General features: G+C 50.7%; 1 protein-coding gene across 1 annotated transcript; it reads left to right on the forward strand.

Moving 5' to 3' along the window:
• Window positions 1-9994: 9994 nt before the first annotated feature.
• Window positions 9995-24902, forward strand: UHRF1 (ubiquitin like with PHD and ring finger domains 1). Its single transcript, XM_065858287.2, has 17 exons — window positions 9995-10108; window positions 11050-11212; window positions 13818-14078; window positions 14755-14927; window positions 15716-15931; window positions 16115-16221; window positions 16368-16554; window positions 17223-17346; window positions 17438-17545; window positions 18245-18349; window positions 19213-19319; window positions 20158-20320; window positions 20423-20560; window positions 21569-21680; window positions 21799-21956; window positions 22200-22298; window positions 23446-24902. Exons 2-17 carry the CDS (start codon window positions 11060-11062, stop codon window positions 23590-23592), a joined length of 2358 nt encoding a protein of 785 aa, XP_065714359.1. The 5' UTR covers window positions 9995-10108; window positions 11050-11059; the 3' UTR covers window positions 23593-24902.
• The last annotated feature ends 1899 nt before the right edge of the window (window positions 24903-26801 follow it).

Genomic DNA, 26801 nt, shown 5'->3' on the forward strand with positions numbered 1-26801 from the left:
GCATCCGCTTTTGTGTCCGTTAGCATTTAATTCCTCTTCTTAGAATTGCTAGGGCATTTTCCAATGGAAAAATCCCCAAACCAAAATGCTTCCCAAACCGGATTCCCAAGCCAAGCTCTGCTCCAGGCTCACTGGCAGGCTCTACCCAAAATAACTTGTCTGGTTTGTCACAAAGACCATTGTCTTGTTTCTTGTGTTCTCTGACTTGTGTAAGGTTCTTATTTTGCTGCAGAAACAGGAACAGAGAACTGGGGAAGAAGTAGTGAAACAAGCATTTGTTAGCCCTGGACTATGGATACAACAGGGGAGTCATCTCAGGAGGTAACTTGGCAGGGTGTCAAATATTGCAGCATTAACTCTGCAATTACTCAGCATTTTAGTGGGATTCAAGCCAAGCGCTGCACATCAATGACAAAAGTTGTCACAGACCTCGGGACCTCCGGCCTCTCGAGCCTGGAGCCAACGCTCCTCTGCACATTCCTGCTGACCCCCTGCCCAGGGGGCTGTGGATTTAACAGCACGGCAAAAATACACCTTGAACTTTAGCAGAATGGGAGAACTTCTAGAAAACTGCTCCAAAAAAAAAAAGCAGAGCTTAAATGCAAAGTCTCAGTCCCAAAGTCCACAGGGTTTGCTCAGTGAGTTGTTGTTCCTCTTGCACTGCTTCAGGGCAAGTCTGTTGGGTTTTTTAAGCCAAAGAGACTGAGTCAGTCCCTGTCAGAGGGCAAAGCCCAACTCTTTCAACACCATTGCAAACAATCGCTTTGCTCAGTTATTTTACTTCTAGACACACGCGGAAAAACTCAAACTTCAGAGTGTCTTGCTGGCCTTGGTGTCAGCACAGAAACACCGCAGCCAAAACAAGAGGAGAGGACTCTAGTTGCTGGCATAAGTCAGGAGTAACTCCTTGGCTGATGTAAAACCTGGTATAAGCTTAGAATCAACCTTTCAAGCACTGGCAGCCCATCTTAATTACAGATGCAACTGTGTCGGTGACAGTCCATGCAGCGCAGTCACGGTTTGCTCTCCTCTGTGTAGAAGTGAATGGGGTGTGTTGCAACGCTGGCATTTGTGGTGTGACTAAGTGCTCAGGAGCCCACAGCATGGTTTTATTTTCTCTTTCTAGTCTCTGCCCTGCAAAAGCGCTGAGCAGACCTTGTTTTACTTCAGCGAGGGCAGGAAAGCACAGTGCTCAGCAGCGCCGGGGCGGTTGTTTCGGAATTCTTTGGAGAAAGGCACAGCTTCGAGCCGGGGCGGCCGCAAGTGGGAATCACCAGGCAGAACCAGCATCACCGTTTGCTTTGGTTACAGTTTGCTTTGTATGAAAACGATGATCAGATGATTTCATACCATTGCTACATCAGAAATATTAGGTCACTGCTGGAGGAAGTTCTTGAAACTACATAGTTTCAGAAAGAACTCTTCCGTGCACATTTTTAGTTTGATACAATAGCTTAATTGCTCATCATTGCCCAATTTGGCACAAGTCTCAACTCAGTGAAGCAGCAAGGGTGATGGCACCACAGCTGCCAAGTTGCTGTCCCTTTCCCTGCCGGGTGCTGTCACCGCCGGTGCCACATGCTGGCCTGGCAAAGGAGCCAGTGCTTTCCTGCTGGGGTGAGCACCTCCCTGGTTCCTACAGAAAACAAGCTCTTCAACTTGTGTAGGTTTTTATTTTCCCTGTGAAAGAAGCCCTGCCTGTTGTTCCATTGCCCTGCAGACAGAGGTAGGATCTTGTTCAGGAACCTTTTCTCCCCTCCAAACATATTTTACTGTGGGAAGACAGACCGAGCCGTAGCTAGCGTTCTATAGCTTAGCTGGCAATTCCTTAATGACCATTTAGGAAAAGAAAGCTAAACTTAGTGCTTTAGATAGGAGCAGGGAGGGCTTATCAGGGTACTAATTTGTGGTTAAAGCACTTAGATTCTTTTTGAGATTTGCCACAGATAACCTCAGTTACCACAAGTGCAGAACTGGGTCAGTGGGTGTCTGCGTGGGAAGGGCACTGCCCAGGCATCGTTCGCACATGTTCCACGGGCAGAGTTAGTCTTAGGAGGAGGATCAGATAGATTTCAGCTTTGACCATAGGATAAGTTTCAGAATTGCTGGCAGAGGTGTCCATCTAACCTCAAAGATTAAAGCCACCCTTGCCCCACACACACTTCCGATGGAAATTAAGCACCACAGTCAGTGGCCACCACTAGGTTGGGACAGCGAGCATAAAAGCTATCCAGGCTATTAGAATTTGGAGATATTTTAGGAAAGAGGAGAGAGAATTTACTTAAAACAGCCTCTGGGCTTTTCAGTACTTTCCATGTACCAGTTTTTCCATGAGGACAAAACTCAGTTTCAGATGGAAGCTGTAACTTGCAGAGCAAGCAGCATGGCCCTTGCTCTTCAACACACATTTTCATATGGAAGTTTCAGCAGAACCAGCTTCAGTCTTTGAAGTCCTGCACAGCCACACAAGTTTCAGGTAGTGCCGACCACATTTAAGAACCCTGTTCGTCTTGAGAAACACTGAGCTAGTTTGCCAAGAGCTGGAGCTGACAGGGCCTCCATCTGCAGAGACACGGAGCTCTTGAGCAAGAAGTTACCTTGTCAAGTCACGCCACCCTTCGTTAACGCTATTATCATGCCAAACTGTCATGTGAAATAGCTACAGGCAGGCCTGGCAGCGCTGTCAACAGGAAGGGGATGCCCAGCTGATGGCTGGTCCCGCTGCCCAAAGCCGGCGGGGATGGCTGGTGCGGTCACGGGATGTCCCCGCACGGCTGGGCACCAGGGCCACCTCCTCTGGACCCGTCTTGGATCTTCAGGGAGCAGGAAAGGGCTTTCAGACCCAAAGCTCCTCAATCACACCCATAGCGTTACCAAGAAATCATCTCAGGGCTAGGAAGAAACCCTTGGGGATGGATTTGGAGCCTTTCAGCTCTTCCCCAAGGCACAGCAGATTCAAGGTGACACTGTAAGATGTCACCTTTGGCTTCCAAAAGCCCAGCACGAGACACACCCCCATGCACAGATGGGGCAAAGCAGCAGAGACACAGCACACAGCTCTGCGCTTCCCCGGGGAGCTGGAAAAGCCCCACGGGCACAGCATGGGGTACAGAACCCCCTCAGCAGGGACGTTTTAGCTTCACTGCTCCCAGCCCAAGGCTCTGGGCATGGAGCCATTTCCAAGCCCAGCTTCCAGCCTCCATCCCCGAGAGGGGTGCAGAACCCCTGGGGAAGCCAGGGGCAACTTTGGGGGGTCCCTCCCAGCCCCAAGCCAAACCAGCAACCCAAAAACCCGCCTCCCCCCAGCCCTGCCTTACCCGGCTCCTGCGCACCCCAGCACTGACGGGACAGCGAGTGCTGGGCGTCGCCCCACAGAAATACCCCCCAGGGCCTGACGAGCTGCCGAGGCAGCCAATCGGGATGCTGCAGGTGTGGGCCTGGCCAATGGGGAGTGGGTGGGAGAGGGAGGGGCGGGAGGTGTGTTCGGGGATCGGGGACCCTCCAGGGACGTGGTGGCCGAGGAGTGGGCTTGCTACTGTGTGTCCACTGATGTTTGTCTGATAGAGGTCGATAAGAAAGATGGGGACAGACTTTTGAGCAGGGCCTGTTGTGACAGGACAAGGGGTGGTGGTTTTAAACTAAAGGAGGGAGATTCAGGCTGGACATGAGGAAGGAATTGTTGGCCATGAGGGTGGGGAGAGCCTGGCCCAGGTTGGCCAGAGAGGTGGTGGATGAACCATCCCTGGAGACATCCCAGGCCAGGCTGGACGGGGCTCTGAGCAACCTGAGCTGGTGAAGATGTCCCTGTCATGGCAGGGGGGGCACTGGAGGAGCTTTAAGGTCCCTTCAACACAAACCATCCTGTGATTCTAAGAAGGACGCACCTGCCAGGGCATCTCAGAGCACTTGGCTTTTTCCGAAGAGCAGCTGCCTTAGCAGCCAGTAGCACGGTTGGCAAGTCCACACCAACACCTGCTCTTGGGCTGGTCCTGGCATGGCAGATGTTGTCAGGGAGTCCCAGAGAAGCAGGACATGGGGGCTGTGATGTGGAATCAGCGCTTGGATGTGATGTTTTCTTGGCACATCTCTCCCACCCCGCAGCACGGGTGCTGTAGCTGCCCCAGGAGTGAGATGTGCTCTCCACTCAGCCCTTGCCTGGCAAATACATGATGGTGGGATTTTCAAGATAGGGCTTACCTTTTATTTTTGTACTTGCAGAGGGCCCAGCAATGCAGGACTCTGAGTCCAGCTGCAGGAAGTTGGGGCTCTTGAATGGCAACAGCAGTAACACAAATTTGTCTAAGGCTTTGCTTTTCTATTTGTGCCTTTTCATCTTCAGATCTCAAAAACTCGTTTGAAACCATCAATTAAGCTTCCTGTTGTCTGTTTTCAGGATCAGTGGGGGAGGAAACTGTGGCACAGGTAAGAATTATCTGAAGTCTTCTAAAGCTATTAAAGTGATTGAGTCACCTTGTTTTGGCCGGTGAATGCAGGAGACAAGAGTCTCATTTCTGTCTTGCCCACAAAAAGCCGTGAAGGCAGCGGGAGCAGGGGGTTGTCAACATTTTTTGAAAATGTGCTGTTAAGGTGACAAAAATGTAGACAATTGCCACTTCCCAGCTTTGAGGTTCAAAGGAATCCCCCTCTTTACTTGAGTCAGATTTATCGTGGAGTCGTTGGCTGAAAAGGCCTCTTCCTCATGTCCGCTGTGAACTACAAATTGTGGCTTTTGCTTCTTGTTTTACCACGTGCGTTGCTGAGAAGACCTTTTGTGTATTTGCCTGTGTGACATAAACTTCATATTGTAGCGTCACCTGTGAACCTTTCATCTGCCAGACTCCCTGTGCACGGTCCCTCCTTTGATCTCATTCCCTTCACAGTTTTGAAGTGCTCGGTGTCTCGTACTAAAACTTAAGCTGATTAGTAGGTATCACACGGTGGCTTTTATACGTTGTGATGTGTGTAGGGGAGAGAATAGATGTTCTTCTATGTCCTCTGAAGATCTGATGATCTTGTAATTTTATTTTCAGGAACTAGGAATCAAGAAATCAATCCTAATTTTCTTCTGAATGCATACAGAGAGTGGCCGCGTCCTCAGGTTAAGTGTCAATGATGCAAACAGTTTGTGGGCGTGAAGGGCCTGAGCAGGCCAGTTGTGGAGGTGATGGTGAAAGTCTCATCAGGCAGGTTGTATTTCATCACCCCGGTGGGTAGAACAGCGCGATGTGCATGATACACCTCCCTGGGGCTTGTAGCATGGACGAATGTGAGCAGAAGTGTCACAGGGTTTGCCTGAGATAACGTTGATAATTATAATTAATGAGGCAATGTTTAATATCTAAAGTGTAGCTTTAGTTACTAGGTCAAAGTCCCAATGCTTGGATCTCCTGCCTGCAATGGCAGAACACTGAAAATTCGTTTGCAATTCCAGAGCAAAGGCTTGCGTGATCATTTCTGTGAATCTCGCTACTGTATAAACACCGCATACTTAAAGCTGAGATAAAATCGGTTCTAAGAAGTTTGGTGGGCGTGGGAAGGGCGTAGGAGGAAGCAGAGAAACACGTTTGGGGAAGAGAAAGGGAATTGTTGGCCGGAGCGAACGAGCCCTGTGGCACTGGGCAGCGCTTCCCACAAGAGGCAGCGTCGTGGCAGTGGCTGCGGTGACTTTGTGCAAACGCTGTGTCATCAAGACATGGGGCAGATCCTTTCGGTGGTTCCCAGATGTAAACCCCATCTCCTGTGCCCATCAGGAGCCAGGAAACCCCGCTCGTCTGCTGGCTCACAGCTCTCATTTCAGCTGCGTCCTGGGGTCTGCATGTGGCTGAGGCCTCTCCAGCTCTGTGTTCCCACTCCTGTGTGGATTCCTGTGGTGCGTCACAGCTCAGCATTGTCACTTTGGGGACCAGAGGCCGCATGTGACACTGGAGCGCCCACCTGCAAGTGTTCATGTGCTGCAAAGGAAATGAGTTACTGATCTTCCATGGCATTTACTCCATTAATAACCCGCCGCGGTGCCTCGGTCACCTTCCCTGGGGCAGGTGCAGGCACGAGAAAAGCCGATTCAAGGGCGAGGCACGCGTTGCTTTGCTTTCTGTTCCTTGGTTAAGTCAAGCAAAGCCCTTGGGCATCCAGCAAACTGCTTGAGCTGCTCTGCGCTGCTCAGCTCAGGTGTTCCTCTTGTACAAGCTGCAGTACAATGTTGTCTGGAGCCCTCTGAGGGGACAAATCAACCTGTGCAAGGTCCACAAGATGTTTGCTGACATCTCCACTTCCCAGAGCCTCTGCTTTCTCCTGGTCCCGTCTTTCTCTCCCCCATTGCTTCCCCTTGTTGGGAGCAAGTGGTCCTTGGGGTGGCGGTGGCAGAAATGGTGTTAGCTGCTCGCAGCAACTCGGAGCACTCTGTCCTGCCAGCCGCAGCAGTTGCTGGTGCTCTGTTGGGCATCCTTGAGCTGGTCCCGCAGCGCTGGTCTGGATCCTGAGCACAGCGATGGAGGCAGGACCGCGGCAGAAGGTGACGCCTTGCTGGATCCTGTCCTGTGCCACCCCATCTCTATCCCCAGACTTTGCCTGACGATCTCTGAAGGCAACAGCCTGCACAGTGCTGTGTCCTTCTGCAAACAACTCTCCAGCGAGGTACCAAAAGCTTCAGCCCAGCTCTTGCCTCCCAACCACCCCCCGTGGTGTCTCCAAGTGTTCAGAGCAGCTCAGGGCGCGCTGCAGCTCTCTGCTGCCCTCACCTGCACCCGCACACACAGGACTTGCGTGTCTCCAGCTACCTGGAGGCTCCCGAGCCCCTTCTTCCCTTCCAGCACCTCCCCTACCCGAAAACAGGGGCAGGTTTCTGCCCCGAGCCCCCGTTCGCTTTGCTTTCACTGCAGGGACCAGCCTGATGGGGCCTTGGCTGCTCTCCCAGTTCACCAGACTGCAGACTGGTTTTCTACACACCCATCTGCTCCTCCCTCTTGTCTCAGACCTCAGGCAGCCTTGGGGTGGTTGACATAAGGCTGGTTTTTGGTAGATGAGAGAGTGGATGGCGTCTGGGCCTGCCAAGAGCGTCCTGTCCATCTCAGGCCATCGCTGAGACCCCCACTCTGGCTTCCCCAGCAATCAAACACAGGCTTCTTTCGCAGCCCCCACTCTTGGAGTTTCATCAGCTTTACCCCTGTTCTTTTAGATGAATCTGAGCCCCAACAAATCCCTCGAACCAAGCGGATGTGGCCTCTTCAGCTGGTGCATGTGGAGGGGAGCCAGGGGTGAGCTGAGCATCCCCGAACCCAGCTGGCTTTCTGCAACTTGCTGTTACCATGAGCCTCTTCATCATTTAAGGTGTTTGCACCTCTTGTGATGCTTCTTGTGGTTTTGTAGGACCAGCCCTCTGCTATTTTTCCCAGAAAGTGCTGTAGAAGCATTGTAAGGGGTGTTCTGTGAATCACAGGAACTGTAACGGGGACACTGTGCTGCCCACCCAAGGGTAAATGTGGCCCCCTTGGAACCGATGAGATCAGTTGTCAGTTCTTCAACATGCAAGGCTTGTTTTAATGACGTTTATCAGCCGATCTTAGTGCATGCCTGGACTTTGGTTTCTCCTAAAAACCTTGTGCCATAATTTCACTCCAAACAACACAACCATGGGCTGGGAGACTGAGAATTCTGTCTTGTTAACCACATCGTTCTGCAAACGAATTCAACAATGTGTTAAGTTTCCATAAACCAAACTGGATCTCCCTGCTGGCAGGAGGAGCGAGATATTGTTTCCTCACAGCGTGGGGCTTTTACCAGATGGCAGAAGAGTGTTTTCAATCAGAACTGGAACTCCAGAGCAAAGAAACGCATCAAACACTCTGAAAGGGAGGAAACTCAGACTCCTCAGCCTCTCAGGTAACTGATACAACCAAATAATGTCTTCAGTTACTCCAGCAATGTTCTAGTTTTAACAGAAGAGAGGACCTGAAAAGGAGAGCATATATAATCTAACCTCTACAAAATCACTACTAGAATGATCTAGATTTGAGCCTTATTTAAAGTGATCCGTAGACCCAACTGAACAGCATGGAGGATGCAGCACGGTTTTTCGCGGTGTGGGTTCACCGGGTGACTAAGGGTTTCTAGAGAAAGTGGGCTGACAGTTTTAGGGGTGCTACGAGTCACGCACAACAACCGGCCGGAGCCTTTTTCCTCGAAGAGCCCGTGTCTTACGGTAAAACCACGTCCCCTGCGCTGGGATGGGAACTGTGTTGTGTGTTTGGGTCCATGGGTGTCTATTGTTAAATGAACACGAGATGGAACGCAAGGCAATAAGGTGCTCTCAGAAACATGTTTAGCACCTGTGTGTGTGACATGAATAGGTAACTATTCAAATATACAGTTAATGTACGTCAGCCCAATGGGACACACTGAAGATCTGTACCTGAAAGTGGCTTTTTTGACCTTCTTACAGCACTTTACTATAGAGATGGAAGCGATGCTGGAAAAAAAAGGCAGAAAGAGGGTAGTAAAAGTCTGTTATTAAACTGCCCTGCACCTGGAAGCCATGAGGGATGTGGGTTCCTCTGGAAACAGGACGTGTGGGTGGCAGAATATGGATCCAGGTGCGCTGGTGAGCAACATTGATTTGAACTTTAGGCTGGGAGATCCAAACCTGAGATGCTTTAGGCACGTGACGTCTCCTTTTGAGGGTGAAAATGGCTTTTCCAATACTCAGGCTTTGCTCCTGCTCCTTGCCAGGTCTGTAACGTCTGATAACCCTGCGGGAAGGTCAAGGTTAAGACTCTGATGCATCTATAAGGAGAAAAAGATGAGTTTCTGGCATTGCAAAACCTTCAGCTCTGCGCGGAAATGAAGCCTGACCGCTGCAGGTCGCAGGTCAGATTCACGGCTTTTGTGCAGTGACACAAGCCTAACCTTTGGTACTAACCTAATCTAGGCCAGCGACTTCCAACCTGCGAGCCGGGGCTTAACCGCGGGATCCCCAACAGATCCTACGGCAGGAGGGGGATCGGGACGAGGCGCCCGCTGCTCCGGAGGCTTTGAGCGTGGTGTGTATTCAGCCCGGCTGCCTGCAAACCGGGCGGGGGGTGCTGCATCCTGGCGATGTTGGTGCGTTTTCACGCGCGAGGTCGGCTCTGCGGGTGCAGGGGCGGGGTGTAACACGGGAAATACCAGTTTTTGCATTTCTCTCGGCGGCGCCTCGTGTTCTCTTTGTGCGCGGTCAGGCCGCCGGGGCCTCGGGTGGCGGTGCCGCCGGGGCTGTGCCGCAGCGCCCAACCCGCCGCCATTCCCGCTCTCCCACCCCGGCGGCTCTTCCCCCCCAACCACCAGTTTTTGTGCTTCTTTTGGAGCCGACTTTTCTCAGAAACCTCATGGTAATCCCCCGCTTACAGTTTACTCCATCCGATGGCCATCTTAAGAAAACTTTATCATTTTTAATTTCCTCGTAGCAGTAGGAGTTTTGGGGAAAAACCTCCTTCCGGAGCAGCTCTTTTTGTCCGCTCGCGCCCCACGTGTGCGGTTCTGCCATGTCACCCAGGCCACGTTTTTAGGAGCGGGGTCGTGCACAAGCCCCAGAAGCGACCCAGACCTAACGGCCTGGGGAGTTAGAGGCCTCTTGCGGATTATTTGGATTATTCGGTTTATTCCGATTATTCCGTTTATTCCGATTATTTGCATCACAGCAGGGAGAGCAGCTCCCTGGGGGAGACGCGACCCCTCAGGTGAGGAGAGCGGTTGTCACAGGGGGAATCATTCCTGTCCCCTCTCCGGTGACCCCCTTTTTAGAATAAAAACCGGCACCGTGGTCTCAGCACCGGAGGGACTTTCCCGGACGGGGACCTTGGGAATTTGGGGGAGGGGGGTTGCCTGCTCCCCCGCGGTAGCAGAGCGGGGATCGCGGGGCCGGGAATCCCCGGGAAGCGCCGGTTCCGGCGGGTCCCCCCCCCATCCCGCGTTCCCGGGAGGCGGCGGCTCCGCCCCCCCGGCTCGTTCCCGCCAGCGGCGGCCAATCGGCGGCCGCCCGCCGCGCACGGGGCTTTTCCGCGCCAAACTCCAAAGCCCGGGGACAGGCGCGGGCGGCGGGTGCAGCACGGCACCGGCCTCCAGCACCGCCACACCGGTGAGTCCCGCCGGGCCGCACCCCTGCCCCCGGGGTCACCGGGAGGGTGGCGGAGGGGTTTGTATCCCCCGGGAGCGTTGCGGGGAGCGGCTCCCGAGGTGGTGACAGCTGCCGGTTAGCGGTGCGGCTCCGCTGCTCGCCCCCCCGGCTCGGGACGGGTCTCCCCGGGGGGTGAGCGCTCCGGTGCCGGTTGGCGGGAGGCGTCGCTCGGGGGCTGCGGCAGCGACCCCCCCACCCCCCCGATCCCCGCGCCGCCTCCGAAACGGGCCCGCGGGAGGGGGTGTGAGCGGGGGGTGGTGACCGGCGGAGGCGCGGGCCGGCATCGCCCCGCTTGGCTTTCGGGGCTGGCGGCAGCGGGGGCCGTTGACACCCGTTTTTTTTTTCCGCCGTCGGAACGAGAGCGATTCCCGCCCCGCCCCGTCCCGGGGTGAGTGTGCGGGGTGTGGGTCCGCAGCCGCCGGGCGATGCGCGGGGGCTGCTCCCGGGGGACAGCGTGGGGACCCCCGGCTGGCGGCGGCCCCTTTAAGACCGCTCGCTGCCCCTCTGCTGTCATTTGCATGTTCTCGCGAGAGCCGGGCCGTGGGCCGCGCGGGGCGGGGGATTCCCCCGCGAGAGCCGAGGGAGCATTTCAATTGTGGCGCGAGATACAGTTGGCGCGCGGCGCCCGCCCGCGGGGCGGCCAGAGAGTCACGGGCGCAGCTGAAGCCGTTAGCGCAGCGTGGGAGGGGGCGGGGCCAAACCTCCAGTAGCCAATCGCTGCTGGAGCCGGCCGGGTTGTCGACCAATAGCGCGGGGGGGAGTAGAAAGCGGGCGGGGCGTGCAGCTGGCGGGCCGGGGCGGCGCGGTGGCTTGAGCGATCCCATTGATACGGTACCGGGCGGACCGGGCTCCGCGGTTCCCGTCGCTTTAACCCCGTTCCGTTCCCTCCCGGGGCCGAGCAGGACCGGCGCCATGTGGATCCAGGTGCGCACCATGGACGGGAAGGAGATCCACCGCGTGGACTCGCTCTCCAAGCTCACCAAGGTGGAGGGGCTGCGGCTGCGGATACACGAGGTGTTCGGGGTCGAGCCCCACCGGCAACGGCTGTTTTACCGGGGCAAGCAGGTACCGACGGGCCGGGGGGGTTTGACAGCCCCAGCAGCGGGGGCGGGGCCGCTCGAGTGCCTGCGGGACCCCCCGCCTTCCCCCGCCCCCCAGACTCTGTCCCCCCCGCCAGCTGGGGAGGGATCATTTATTTTATTGTATTTTTCTTGCATGAAAACGGGATATTTTGCTGCCATCTAGTGACTCCCGGCTCCCTTTCCCGCTGCTCTGCAGGGAGAGGAGTTAGCCAGACAGTGGGCTTTATTTTCCCAATTGCAAACGTGGGTTTCTCCTTATTATTTTTTGTCTAGTGTGTTGCCTTTGCGAAGCATCTCTGAACGCACCAGTGTTACCGCGGCCTTTGCGGTCTAGCGCTTAAAACTTCTCAAGCCTTGTGGGCTTTATTGCTCTGGAAGCCGTAAAGACCCCATTTCTGGTCTTGCTTTGTAGGCTGGACCAGCAGGTCGTCACTTTTAGGTTCTTCTATCAAAATCTCATTAGGTGCGGAACTCGCTGTGAAATCTTGAGTGGTTCAGTAGTTTATTGTGTTCTCGACAGTATATTTACTATCACAGCTGTAATTTCTTCCACGTGAGTTAGTAACGCGTCTAAATTAGTATTGAAGACAATTGAGACTGTTTTCAAAGGCTTTTTCCATACCCTGTGTAGCACCAAACCTTCCTGCTCGAGACTCGTCTGAAACAGTGGTTGGTCATTCAAATGCATTAATTACAGAAATAACAAGTTTAGTCCGCATTTGAAATACTGTGAGATGGGGGGAATTAGACTCTTTTTCCACATTTCCCTCCATTTTGGGGTGATTAGAGCGAGCTGCACGTGATAATTAGCAGGTGCGAGTGTAGGATATGGGAATACACCTGGAATAGCTTTAATTAACAAACTTGGGGACAGGTAGGAGTAAAAGAGGCTTGTAGGAATATGTAGAATCTGAAGGGCTCGTGTCATCTCCGTTCTGTAAATTGGGGTGTGGTAATAAACCATTTGTGGCTGTAGATAAAGCGATAAGGGGGGGACGCTCACAACCGTCAGACTTCCCAACACAGAAACCTCTGCGGGCGTCTGAGGTTAAACAGATTTTTAGCGGGAGCAACAACGTCCTCGGGAAGGATGCGCTTGCCTAACAAAGATAATTCCTCTTTGTGGAATTCCACTAGTCCTTAGTTTAGGCGCGGTTTTAGGCAGGAACAGTTATCCGGTGTGATCTAACCTCTTAGTCACCATTCCCCGCCGCGCTCGCTGGTGCTTTGGCATTTTGAATCATCAGGAATGTGATTAGTTATTAGTTAACATTGAGAAATGATGGTAGGGAACCAGTTGTTAATGAAAAACCCGCCTCCTGTGTCAGGGGGACGTTTTCCGACGCCGCGTTTCTCTCAGGGCCCCCCGAGCTCCTGCGGTTTCCTGCGCTCTCTGCTGTTCCAGTTCTGCCCGCACCTGTTGTCACTCATGTTCTTCGGTGATAACGGCGCCGTGTTTGCGATCCCGTCCCTCTGTTCGGAAGAAACAACCCATCTCTGCTTTGTTCTCACCTATCTCAATGAGTTTTCATCTCTAAACCAGAAAAAGAAGTCCAGATCGCTTCCTGCACAGTCAGATTTCCAGGGATTGTTCCATTGCCATTTTATGCCATAAATCAGAATTGAATTATCATGGTGATTCCTGTGAAGTGTAAATTTTTGTGGTTTTGCTCTGTTTCCCACTGATAGAGAACAAAGCCCTGGGGGTTGCTTTTTCTGGTGGTTTGGGCTGGAAGGGGACGATCATTTCCTGTATAATTTCTTAGTCAGACCTTAACTATGTGGTGAACTTGTCTAAACTTCCAACTGCCCGACAGTTTAACTCTCAAATGGTTGCGCTTCTCGGCGCTCTTGAGGGGAATTAAGACAGGCTGGGTCCTCTGTACTTTCGCAGGGGCAGGATCTTGATTTGACTACGTACGATGCAAAATACGCTCTTAAAATTAGCGAGGGTGTGAAATGAGGGCACATCTGGCCGCGCTCCAAAGCCATTGGCTGCTTTCAAGTTGAATCGAACCTCTCTTGATTTTACTTTCAATGGAAGAAAGTTGTGCGCTTTCCCAGAGAAAAGGTGGCGATTAACTCTTGGGCTTCTACTTAGACCGCGTTTAAGAGAGCGATGTGACAATAATCTGGAGCGTACACAATTAAATATGAAGACTCATTTGTGTTAGTGTTACGGGATGGCTGAATTGCAGAAAGAACTTCGGAGTTTGCACGGCATGTGGAATTAGCTTTAAATCTTGATGGGAATGTAGGGGATCTGTCGTTCTTTAAGTCAGAATGCACCACAAACCTTCCCAGATCCTGTAGAATTCTGTGGCTTAATCTGGGCAGCAAGTCTAGCACGGCGTGGGAGTCTCGCTCTTCTAGCTGATAAAGCCTATTGAAAAAAGAACATTTTAAATAGTAAGAAGAATAATCTATAAGTAGCTGCGATGCAGAAGAGCTGCCAAGTTCCTCCATTGCTGATGGGTTTGAGCAGCGTGGCCTCTCGGCGCACAGAGACGGCAGCGCCAGGGGTGGGTTTGAGCCGGAAAGGCTGTGTTGAATGAAATAACCGGATCCTTGCGATGCTCTCCCTGCAGATGGAGGACGGGCACTCCCTTTTCGACTACAGCGTCGGCCTCAACGACATCGTGCAGCTCCTGGTCAGGCAGAGCCCGGCGGTTCCTCCCGCTGCTCAGGACAAGGCGCCCGAGCTCTCCGACACCGACTCCGGCTGCGGCTCCGGCCAAAGCGAATCGGACAAGAGCTCCCACAACGGCGAAGGGGCCGCGGAGCCGCAGGACCAGCCCGGCACGGCCGCGCAGCCGCTCTGGACCGACCCCGGCTTCGGCCTCTATAAGGTGGGTCGTTAAACAGCTGAGATGAATTAAAACTGCGCTTTGGGGGGGATTTGGTTCTGTGTAGCTGAGAATTTCTGACGATCTTTCACGCCTCAATTGTTTCCTTTTTATTTGTAATTTTTTCTTCAACCCTCCAACCAACCCACAAACCAATTAAATGCAACACTGTGGGTCAAAATATTTTCCGTTTTAGCCTTTCAACTAAAACTACAATACGTTAATTGCTTTTTTGCTTGGAGTCACTGCATTCGTCAAAGCCCAAACGTTCTTGAATGAACAAAAGAAAATCTCAACCGGCTGTTCAGAACCATTTTCTTCTCCGTTTCAATGGATTTTATTACAGATCTGGTGATGTCTTTGCCAGACTATGAGCAAGACAGTTCTGGAAGCCTGTTCTAGAGTAACTCGTCATGGTTGGTACTAAATAAGCTGTTTGTATGTGTTGGTGTCAATGGAATTTTACCCTTAAAAGTTCAACCTGAGAAACCTGTAGGGCTGCACGATGGGTTTGGGAAGGCAAAGGAAATCTTAATTTTTAAGACAATGTGTTAATTACCTTGATAATGCTGATGTTCTTGAGGTGGTTGAGGCTTCGGGGAGACTTGGAAATTAGTGCTTGATTTGGTATTTAATTTGCTAATCCATCTTCCTGAGCGCTGTGCTTTGCTTTGTGTAGATCAATGACTTGGTCGATGCTCGTGATACGAATATGGGAGCGTGGTTTGAAGCCCAGGTTGTGAATGTCACCAGAAAAAACCCGCCAAATGAACCGACTGACAGCTGCGCGGACCCCGATCAGCCCACAGCCGTTCCTGAAGAAGATGTGATATACCACGTCAAATACGAAGAGTGAGTTCTGTTCGCTTCTTGGCTAATAAAGTCATTTGGGTCATGATGTTGATGGGAAGTTTTATTGTAGTGATCCACAAGGTACAGCAGAACGGGGCTAATGCAGTAATTACATTGGTGAGTCCTGTGAATCACAGAATCCCAGAATGTCAGGGGTTGAAGGGACCTGGGAAGCTCATCCAGTGCAATCCCCCCATGGAGCAGGAACACCCAGCTGAGGTTCCACAGGAAGGTGTCCAGGCGGGTTTGAATGTCTGCAGAGAAGGAGACTCCACAACCCCCCTGGGCAGCCTGGGCCAGGCTCTGACACCCTCACCGGGAACAAGTTTCTTCTCATATTTAAGTGGAACCTCCTGTGTTCCAGTTTGAACCCATTGCCCCTTGTCCTGTCACTGGTTGTCACTGAGAAGAGCCTGGCTCCATCCTCCTGACACTGCCCCTTTCCATATTGATCCCCATGAATGAGTCCCCCCTCAGTCTCCTCTTGTCCAGCTCCAGAGCCCCAGCTCCCTCAGCCTTTCCTCACACGGGAGATGCTCCACTCCCTTCAGCATCTTGTTGCCCTACACTTACAGTTGGGATTCAACGGGAGTTCTGGGGGCTGGGATCGTGTTTTTGGAAATATCCAAGTTGAAGTGGGACACAATAGTAGTAGAGTTGGACCATCCGGTTCTGGCCGTGTCTCTGTGGGAGAAGATTTTCGTTCTTCATGGTTTTCTTGTCTGTTGTGTGGCACTGGTCCGTAAATCGACCTTCTCTGTCCCTCTTCGCCTCCCTTCTGCTTCAAGTTATCCAGAGAATGGAGTTGTACAGTTGAGTTCGAGCGACGTACGGGCTCGTGCACGGACTATTTTGAAGTGGCACCAGCTCGAAGTAGGACAGGTGGTGATGGTCAACTACAACCCCGATGAACCCAAGGAGAGAGGCTTTTGGTACGATGCGGAGATCCAGCAAAAAAAGGAAACCAAAATGGTCAAGGAGCTGAATGCAAAGATAATACTTGGGTAAGCGAATTCCTAAAGAATAGAAATGTGGAATAAATTGAACTATTCAACTCTGCTTGAGCTTTCATGAGGTCTGAGTGAGCCTGCTGAAAAACCAACGTGACACCAGTGGTGCAGGAGAATGGTACCGATGTGGATTCACGCTGTCTGATCTGTCTGATTGTTCTCACCTTCTCCTTGCAGGGAAGCTGGTGACTCCTTGAACGACTGCAGAATTATTTTAGTGGATGAAATCTATAAAATTGAAGAACCAGGCAGTACTTGTCCGCTTAGTGCCAGGCCATTAAAACGTGAGTCTGTTGCAAAGATATTGTGCTAATTGTCTTTGTGAGGATCAAAGGTCCAAGACACTCGTCGCTGTGACTCTTTGACCATTTCCAGCGTATCTTGGTGCTTTCTGGAGCCTGAAGTAACCTGTGGTTTCTCTTGGCTCCAGGACAAAGTGGACCTGTGTGTAAAGCTTGTAAGGACAACCCCAACAAGACCTGCCGAATTTGTGCTTGCCATATCTGTGGAGGTAAACAAGATCCAGATAAACAGCTAATGTGTGATGAGTGTGATATGGCTTTCCACATCTACTGCCTCAACCCTCCCCTTAGTTGTATACCAGATGATGAGGATTGGTAAGTTCTAAGTACGTGTGTGTGGTATCGCAATTACCATCTAATTAGGAGCAGAAAGTGAGGTCTAGAGCTTTAGGCTCACCCTTAGGTGCAATATTATGACTGTAAAGAGAGATTTGTGTCTTTTTTGTGGTGTTGTAGGACTTCATAGCTTTCCTTGAGCATCACTTTAGTGGCTTTCAAACTTATTTTCCTAGCTTTTGGATCTATTTGCATGTTCAAAGAGAAGCGCAGGTACCCGTAAACCAAATGCCAACCTGATGCCAGCAGGCTTAACGTGTATCATGGTTTTTGTGGGTCACTTACAGGTGTTCACAGCCCCCATCACCATATGAGGCTGGCAATATGTACTGGTTTATATATGAAATATATATGGTGATAGACATACTTCACTGACTGTATCTATATGCATATAGATAGTGAAATATACGGCTTGCGTCCTGTTTCAGCATTTTATACAATGAGTTTTAGGAAATCAGCTGATTTCCTGACACATCTGCAATGGCTTTAGAAGGTGGTGCAAGCACAGGTCTAATTCCGAGAGTTGTCTTGGTGTCTTGTCTGGTTTCACTTGGGGAATTTGTAACATAACTCAGTATGTTTTGAGCAAATTCTCTTTTCATTTAAGGCTTTGTTACTAGTTAATTGTCATTGACTGGTGACTTTAGGTATTGCCCTGAATGCCGAAATGACGCAAGCGAGGTGGTTTTAGCAGGAGAGAGATTAAAAGCCAGTAAAAAGAAACAAAAGATGGCATCTGCTAATTCATCCTCGCGGAGAGACTGGGGCAAGGTCAGTTCAACCAAAAGCCGTTTTATATTGAAGAATAGCGCATGTTGGTTCCTTGTAATTCTTGGCTGATGGGTCCCACCCTTTGGCACAGGGTATGGCCTGCGTGGGTCGCACGAAGGAATGTACCATCGTCCCCTCCAACCACTACGGGCCCATTCCCGGCATCCCGGTTGGCACCATGTGGAAGTTCCGAGTGCAGGTACGGAGCTGAATCACCGGCCTGAGCCACCGTAGGAGACAAACGGGAATAACCCAGCTCATGTGAGAAACCTGAAGCGGTTAATCTGGGGAGTGTGTGTCACTGGATGTGTAAGAGCAGAACGGACAGAATTCTGGCTTTGTCCAGGTCAAGTGTTCCATAACTAATGCTGCATTGTCCAGGCGTTGCCAGTGGGTTGGTTTTTTTCCTTCAGTGCTTTTTTCGGTGACTCAAAACCCCCAAACCAAACATCTTTGTTGCCAGTAGTTTCTCCTGGAGATGTGTGGAGATGTGTTCTTCTCAAGTATTAGATGAGGGTTGCTATTGCAGGTCTTTCAAGACCAATCCCCTTATACAAGCGTTGCATTTTAATACCTGCGTTATTCTGAAATTCCCGGAGCTTTTCAATAAGAAATCTCAGTGAGAAAGATGCACATTTCTAAACCAACATCACAAAAAAATATCCACAAGTTCCATTTACTGAAATAGTCAACAGCTTAATTTTTACAACAACTTTTCTTTCCCCTACCTCGAGTTTTTTGGAGGATAGTGGCAAGAATTTTCACCCTGTAATATATACAAACCGAATGTTAGATAGTGTTATTTGTTAACTTATTCTCAAGAGCAGTGGTGGTTATATTGTTCGTAGCCTGTTGACAGCAGTCGCATTGCAAACCTTGCTGTGCTTTTGTTTCTCAGGTGAGCGAGTCCGGTGTTCACAGGCCGCACGTAGCGGGGATCCATGGCAGAAGTAACGACGGCGCTTATTCCTTGGTTCTGGCGGGAGGCTATGAAGATGACATAGTAAGTGAATCTGCATTATTTATGTCTGACAACCCACCTACCACGTAGCTAAAACAAAGTCTTGGCTTTAATTACTTTTTACAAGATATCAGGTGTTACTCCGTCTTGATGAAACTTATGTTCCTCAGAAGAAAATTAGGCAAACTCCAACGTGCCGAGCTGAGAAACAGGGTCGTTTAAATCAAGTTTAATATCTGTACATCAGCTTTTAATCCTCAAGTCCTTAGCTGCGTTTTCAGGGTCTCCATTGCATCCGTGGTTTGAACAGCCTCACAGTATGTGCTGACAGATCTTTCTATGTCAGAATAGCGTTCAGAACAAAATTGGGAGCAGAAGTTCTGCTCCCGCGTGTACCGTTTGGTTCTGCTGGCCAAACCTGACCCGCGTGGGGCTGCACCAGGTCCTGCTGCTCGTTCTTCTTGTGAATCGCTGGTGCATTACCTGCCCGCACCTCTTCACCCCAAATGCCTCTTAGAACTTGGATCTGGGGAACAGTTTCTTCCCCAAAGGGCTGTGGGGCATTGGAACAGGCTGCCCAGGGCAGTGCTGGAGTCACCATCCCTGGAGGGCTGGACAGACGGACATGGGGTTCTCAGGACATGGGGCAGGGACAGGGGTGGGGAAGGGTTGGACTCGATGATCTTGAGGGGTTTTCCAACCAAAATGATTCTATGAAAGCGGAGCCTGGCTCTTCTCTCTTGACAATATAAAAGGACCAGAGACTGAGTTGGGGAGCATGAACGCAGGAAGCATCTTTGCTTTTTCTGAGAATACTGTATTGAAGCTACTTAATTAAAGGACTCTGCTGCTTTTACTGAATTGGGGTTTTTTTTATCTGTCAAAACCATCTGTGTGTGTTTCAGGATCATGGAAATTCCTTCACGTATACGGGGAGCGGAGGGCGCGATCTTTCGGGAAACAAACGCACAGCAGAACAGTCTTGTGATCAAAAACTCACGAATATGAACAGGTTGGCAACTTCGACGCTCCCTTCCTGACCTTAGCAGTAGCCGGGAATCTGTTTACAAGAGCCTGTAGTGATGGGATGAGGGGTGATGGTTTAAACTGAAAGAGGGGGGATTCAGGCTGGACATGAGGAAGGAATTGTTGGCCATGAGGGTGGGGAGAGCCTGGCCCAGGTACACAGAGAGGTGGTGGATGAACCATCCCTGGAGACATCCCAGGCCAGGCTGGACGGGGCTCTGAGCAACCTGAGCTGGTGAAGATGTCCCTGTCATGGCAGGGGGGGCACTGGGGAGCTGGGAAAGTCCCTTCAACACAAACTTTTCTCTGAGTTTATGAGATTAAGGAGCAGAGCAGTAAACATGAGTAGAAGTTTTCATACTGTCACCTGAAGATCTTTGCAGCCTCTTGTCACCTTTGGAGGCCAGATCACTTGTAATTTTGAACTGTTGCTCTTACAAATAAGCGTGGACTTGAGTAGGTGGGCCATTAAGGTACCATAATGGATTATCGACATATTTAAAATGTTGTCTCCAGCCAGGAGGCTTAATTTCTACCTCCCAGGATTCTTAGTGTAATTCAAGATACTTGAAAGTGTTACAATGTAAAATAACAAGCAGGGCTCATGGCTACATTGTTTTTACAAAGAAGCAGGAGGTTCCAGGTCTTTGGGAGCCATTGCTGTGGTTCAGCACAATGCCCCTACCAGTGTATTGCTCTGGGTAATCTAGTTAGTTTTCTTACCTTTCGGTAGCTGGTTTCCCATGGAAGTTTTGCAGAATCACAACTCCAGAATGCAGAGTTGTGCCTGGTAAATACACGGGTGATGGGCCTTTCCCTTGCAGGGCTCTGGCTCTGAACTGCAGCGCTCCCATCAACGACAAGAGCGGGGCCGAGGCCAAGGACTGGAGGGCCGGGAAGCCGGTCCGGGTGGTGAGGAACGTCAAAGGAGGCAAACACAGCAAATACGCGCCCGTCGAGGGGAACAGATACGACGGAATATATAAGGTAAGAAGGATTTGAATTCACCTGCTGAAGTGGGAAAGATCACTTGGTTACGGCCAAGGGGTTTTCACAGTGTATGATGGAATTGCATCCAACTTGTTTTAGGTTGTGAAATACTGGCCCGAGACGGGGAAATCTGGGTTTTTAGTGTGGCGTTACTTACTTAGGAGGGATGATGAAGAACCTGCTCCTTGGACCAAAGAAGGAAAGGACAGGATGAAAAAGCTTGGCCTAACGATGCAGGTACTTGTTTGGGACGTCATCATGGTTCCCCCAGGCAATGAATTTGATGGATCGCAGGAATTTTTCTATTGTACATTCGTACTGAGCATGATCCTTGCGTAATAATCAAGATAACCCCCCTTAGACCGAGGGGAACACAAGTGCTTTTAGTCTTGTGGGTTGTTTTCTTTTTACATCAGGAGGCTGAATGGACAAAACTCCCCTTTTTGTACAGAATTTCTATAGTTTCACAGAATCACAGAATGGACTGGGTTGAAAAAGCCCTCAGAGCTCATCCAGTCCAACCCTTGGTCCAACTCCAGCCCATTGACCAGATCATGGCACTAAGTGCCATGGCCAATCTCAGTTTCAAAACCTCCAGGGCCGGTGAGTCCAGCACCTCCCTGGGCAGCCATTCCAATGCTGACCACTCTCTCTGCACAGAATTGCTTTCTAATCTCCAGCCTCAATTTCCCCTGGCAGAGTTGAAGCCCATGCCCCCTTGTCCTATTGCTGAGTGCCTGGGAGAAGAGCCCAATTTCCCCTGGCTAGAACTGCCCTTCAGGTCGTTCTAGAGAGTGCTGAGCTCAGCTCTAAGCCTCCTCTTCTCCAGACTGAACAAGCCCAGCTCCCTCAGCCTCTCCCCATAGGGCTTGTGTTCAAGTCCCTTCCCCAGTCTTGTTGCTCTTCTCTGGACCCGCTCCAGCACTTCAATCTCTTTCCTGAGCTGAGGGGCCCAGAACTGAACACAACACTCCAGGTGTGGCCTCCCCAATGCAGAGCACAGGGGAAGGATCACTGCCCTTGTCCTGCTGACCACGCTGGTTTGGATACAGGACAGGACACCATTGGCCTTCTTGGCCACCTGGGCACACTGTTGGCTCAAAGCCAACATAAAAGCTGTGCAAGAGCAGGGATTTATTGCATAAAATAAGAATCCCAGGGATCATTTTGTGACATGTAACAGTCTTTATGTCCATAAACTGGCACGTTTGCATCAAATGCTTCTTGCTTTGTGTTTTGCTGCAGTATCCTGAGGGGTATCTTGAAGCTGTTGCAAACAAAGACAAGGAGAAAGAAAATAATGGAGATGATGATTTTGATACCCTGGGGAAAAGGAGGAGGAAAAGGAAATCAGCAGGTTTGTGGAGTAGGCAAGTGGATATGAAAGCCTTGTAGGTTTTTGTGCATTTTGCCTAGTTACTCTCTTCTGGTTGCATTTGTTTGTGTGTTTAAAAAGTTATTGTGTTTTCTTTCAGGTGGGGAGGAGAAACTCATCAGTTCTCCTACGGGAACTCCGAAGAAAACAAAAGTTGAGCCGTACAAGCTGACATCTCAGCAAAAATCTCTTATCAAAAGCGATGAAGCCAATGAAAAACTGTGGAATGAAGTACTAGAAGCTCTCAAAGATGGACCGGTATGTCATGGGGTTTATTTTTCCTTGAAATAAAGTGACAACTGCTGTTCTGTCCCCAGACACAAACCTCTTGGCTGCATTAAAGAAACAGCCTCAGCCCCTTAGCCTTGCTAAGCTTGACAATAAACCTTTCTATGACTACAGTAATCCCCTGCATTTAACGCAGGGTGGTAGGTGGGGTTATTTTGGCTGTATTTTTCAGAGAGCAGCAAGAAGAAGTTGATTCCAATGTTTTCTTTCCAGAAATTTCTAAATAAAGTTGAAGAGGCCTTCCTGTGCATTTGCTGTCAGGAGGTTGTGTTTCGGCCGGTCACAACCGTGTGCCAACACAACGTGTGCAAGGTGAGTGATGGACAAAACTCTGAGTTCTGAGCCTTGAGCTGACCTGTTTAGTGGTGAGAGAGGTGTTGGGGTGGTAATTAGTCTTTTAGCATGAGTCAGGTTTATATATTAAATCTTTGATTTGATGCAAGTTCTTTTGGCATAGAAAGTCTGTGCTTTAAAGAAACATCCACTGTTGTCGCTGCTCCGGTTCCTCTAAGGCTGACGAGAGCTCCAGCGATCCTGGCAAGTGCTAAAGAACCTGCTGGACACTCACAGGGCGCGTGGGGTTCGGGTTTGTGTTTTGAGGAACAATGTGAAGTTGCCGAAGCTCCAACACCCTGTAACAGCTGTAGGGGAACTGTTGGTGTTTAGAAATGTGCTGGAAGGAAATATCTCCACCCCGTACCTGAACACTGTCAGCAACTGCTGTGCTGACGCGTGGGTGCTATTGCACGTCATGATGGGATTTTCACTGAATGTCAGAATGTCAGGGGTTGAAGGGCCCTGGAAAGCTCATCCAGTGCAATCCCCCCATGGAGCAGGAACACCCAGCTGAGGTTCCACAGGAAGGTGTCCAGGCGGGTTTGAATGTCTGCAGAGAAGGAGACTCCACAACCTCCCTGGGCAGCCTGGGCCAGGCTCTGCCACCCTCACCCCCAACAAGTTTCTTCTCATATTTAAGTGGAACCTCCTGTGTTCCAGTTTGCACCCATTGCCCCTTGTCCTGTCACTGGTTGTCACCAAGAAGAGCCTGGCTCCATCCTCCTGACACTGCCCCTTTCCATATTGATCCCCAGGAATGAGTCCCCCCTCAGTCTCCTCTTGTCCAGCTCCAGAGCCCCAGCTCCCTCAGCCTTTCCTCCCACGGGAGATGCTCCACTCCCTTCAGCATCTTGGTGGCTGCGCTGGACTCTCTCCAGCAGTTCCCTGTCCTTCTGGAGCTGAGGGGCCACAACTGGACACAAGATTCCAGGTGTGGTCTCCCCAGGGCAGAGCAGAGGGGCAGGAGAACCTCTCTGACCTACTGACCACCCCCTTCCTGGCCACAAGGCCTTCCCTCCAGCTTGTGTGTTTCTCGGCCTTGTCAGCACCTGGATGAACAAGGGTATAAAAAGATTAAGCTGCACATCTGGATTTCTTAACCCGTTGTTTTGTCCCCCGCCAGGATTGTTTGGACAGATCCTTCAAGGCCGACGTGTACAGCTGTCCCGCCTGCCGCTACGACCTGGGCAAGAACTACACCATGCAAGTGAATAAAACGCTGCAGACCATTCTCAGTCAGCTCTTCCCCGGCTACGGCAACGGACGGTGATTCCGTAAAGCACTTCTCATTTCCTTGCCTTCAGACTTACTAATGGGTTTTCAATGGGCATAAAAAACGAAAGCAAATAAGAGTAGTCTGTGTTCTCCCACACCCCTAAACAGTCTTCCCTGGTTTTAAAAAACTATAAACTTCAAGGAATATCCTTTTGTATGTTTGTGGGGTTTTGTTTCTAAATGTTGAAGTTGCGTTTGTTATTGGTTTCTTTTCTTCCCCCCAAGCTGCCATTCATCAGCACGGAATTCTATTGTTTTTTAATGGACTTACAAAGTGCTTCTGGTAAGGCTGCTAACGATGATCAAAGTTCTCAGAGCGCCCCCTGTGCCCCCTCTTTTTTAATTAATATTATTTTTCTTTAATTAAAAAAAAAAATGGCTCGGTTGCTAGAACAATCTTCAATGGGGATTTGGCCATACAGGTAGATTTGTGCATCACCTTGGCAGCATTTCGATGCTCGATTTGTACAAAACAATTCCTGGCTTACGCTCTTTTTTTTTTTTTTTAATACCACAAGTGGGTATTTGCCTTTTGTTTTATTTGAAAGAACTATTTTGAATAAATTTGCTAAATCAGAAGCCATTTTCTGCTAATTTTGCATATCAAAAGAAGCCGCTTGCGCGTCGCCAAGCACTCGAGCAATACCAAGTTCTACCTCAGTTGGGTTTCTTTCTTTTGGGGAGCTGTCCCTCTCGCCAGAAATGCCACTGTGGGAATCGCTGAAGCCATTCAAGTGCCTTTTGTCCTTTGCTGAACGACGGGCTCTGAACCACCCTATTTCTCCTTTTGATTTCATAAGCACTGAATTGTTTCAACCTGCCAACCGGATTGGGGTAAAACACGACACTGTAGCTGTAAATGATGAGCGTGGATTTGCAGACGTTCAGGTTTCTTCCTACCGCTGGGTGTATTATGGTAACATGATTTCTCTGCCTTTTGTTTCGCTGCGTTTCTACCTGGAAATGGAGAATAACCAATTCTGACTCTTTTCTGAAGTGTTTTCTTTCTTGTACGTGACCCCGAAAAGGCTGAATTTTGTGAATGGGTTTGTCTTTTTCTACCATTACCAAAGTTTGCAGTTTAATACCTCAGCAAGACAGGGATGTTTTTAATCACACTTTACTGCAGACAGACTGGAACAAATGTGCCTATTTTTGGTTTACTTAACTCTTACCCTTTTTAAAATTATAATGTTAATATGTTAGGGAAAAAATACACATTTTATAGGTTTTTTGATGAATTTGTCAATTTTTTGTACAATGTGCAAGTTGAAGTTCTCAAAATAAATATCTTTTCAGATGAAAGTGGTTCCTCTTTTCCTTTAACTCTTATTTGAAGCTGCTTTCCAGACCTAATTGCTTGTGCAGGTATTTGTGTTTGTTCTATTTTACTAAACCTTTCTTTTGCTAAGACCTAATATTTCCATTACGATTTTCCACTATGAAGGAACAGGGAAAACACTTAATCTGATATTCTTCAAAATGTTGCTATTAATTGGAATTTGGGAAACAAACTTTGTCTTCCTGCACAGGTTTTGGTGTGCTGTTCTGAGTGGTGAGTTCAGCATGATGGATGGATGATGGCAGAGCGGTGGACGTGATCTCCCTGGACTTGAGTGAGGCATTGGACACAGTCTGCACAGCATCCTCACAGCTGAACTGAGGGAGTGCGGTCTGGATGAGCGGGCAGGGAGGTGACTGCGAACTGGCTGAAGGGAAGAAGCCAGAGTCTCGTGGTCAATGGGGCAGAGTCCAGTTGAGGCCTGGATCCAGTGCAGTGCCTCAGGGGTCAGTGCTGGGGCTGTGTTATTCAATATATTCATCAATGATTTGGACGAGGGAATAGAGTGACTGTCAGCAAGTTTGCTGGTGACACCAAGCTGGGAGGAGTGGTGACACTGGAAGCTGTGCTGCCATCAGAGACCTGGACAGGCTGGAGAGTTGAGCAGGGAAAAACCTAATGAAATAGAACAAGGGCAAGTGTGGAGTCTTGAATCTGGGCAGGAACAACCCCAGGTTCCAGTGTAAGTTGGGGAATGACCTATTAGAGAGCAGTGTAGGGGAAAGGGAGCTGGGGGTCCTGGGGACAGCAGGGTGAGCATGAGCCAGCACTGGGCCCTTGTGGCCAGGAAGCCAATGGTACCTGGGGTGGGTTAGAAGGGGGTGGTCAGTAGGTCAGAGAGGTTCTCCTGCCCCTCTGCTCTGCCCTGGGGAGACCACACCTGGAATCTTGTGTCCAGTTGTGGCCCCTCAGTTCCAGAAGGACAGGGAACTGCTGGAGAGAGTCCAGCGCAGCCACCAAGATGCTGAAGGGAGTGGAGCATCTCCCGTGTGAGGAAAGGCTGAGGGAGCTGGGGCTCTGGAGCTGGACAAGAGGAGACTGAGGGGGGACTCATTCCTGGGGATCAATATGGAAAGGGGCAGTGTCAGGAGGATGGAGCCAGGCTCTTCTCGGTGACAACCAGTGACAGGACAAGGGGCAATGGGTGCAAATTGGAACACAGGAGGTTCCACTTAAATCTGAGAAGAAACTTGTTGGGGGTGAGGGTGTCAGAGCCTGGCCCAGGCTGCCCAGGGAGGTTGTGGAGTCTCCTTCTCTGCAGACATTCAAACCCGCCTGGACACCTTCCTGTGGAACCTCAGCTGGGTGTTCCTGCTCCATGGAGGGACTGCACTGGATGAGCTTTCCAGGTCCCTTCCGGTCCCTGACATTCTGTGCTCCCAGCGCTACCTCAGTGTCAAACCCCTCAGGGTGCGCTGCCCCAGCCCCGGGAGCAGGCCGGGTTCACGGCGCCTTCCCCGGCCCGGCCGCCATGACTCTCCTCAGCCGGGGGGCGGTCGGGCCCTCCCATTGGCGCAGGGCGGCCGCAGCGCCCCCCCTCGCGCTGCTGTGCTGCTCCTCACGTACTCACCGCCTCGCGCCCCTGCCGGAGCGCAGAGCGCTGACAGGCACCTCGCGCCGCCTATCGGAGCCCGTCGAACCCCTCTCTCGTCCAATAGCAGCTGAGCGCGAGCCGCCGTCTCTAAACAGCCGCGTTCTATTGGCGGAGAGCGCCTGAGCGACGTGTGGGCGACAGCCTACACCGCCTGTTGTTGGGTGGGCCGTTACCCAGAGCAACCGGCCAATCAACCGCCGCACTGTTCTTGTTGTTCAGTGACAGACTCCACCATGGGTGGTAAACGCCGCCGCTCAGTGGCTACCGG

The sequence above is a fragment of the Patagioenas fasciata genome, chromosome 27, assembly GCF_037038585.1.
Source record: "Patagioenas fasciata isolate bPatFas1 chromosome 27, bPatFas1.hap1, whole genome shotgun sequence".
Taxonomy (NCBI): Eukaryota; Metazoa; Chordata; class Aves; order Columbiformes; family Columbidae; genus Patagioenas; species Patagioenas fasciata.

Bases quoted from the DNA above. Each gene is read 5' to 3' on its own strand.
- UHRF1 (XM_065858287.2), top strand. From the start codon at position 11,060: ATGTGGATCCAGGTGCGCACCATGGACGGGAAGGAGATCCACCGCGTG. The intron at 11,213-13,817 runs GTACCGACGGGC...CTCTCCCTGCAG, and splicing joins TGTTTTACCGGGGCAAGCAG to ATGGAGGACGGGCACTCCCT. The intron at 22,299-23,445 runs GTGAGTGATGGA...GTCCCCCGCCAG, and splicing joins GCCAACACAACGTGTGCAAG to GATTGTTTGGACAGATCCTT.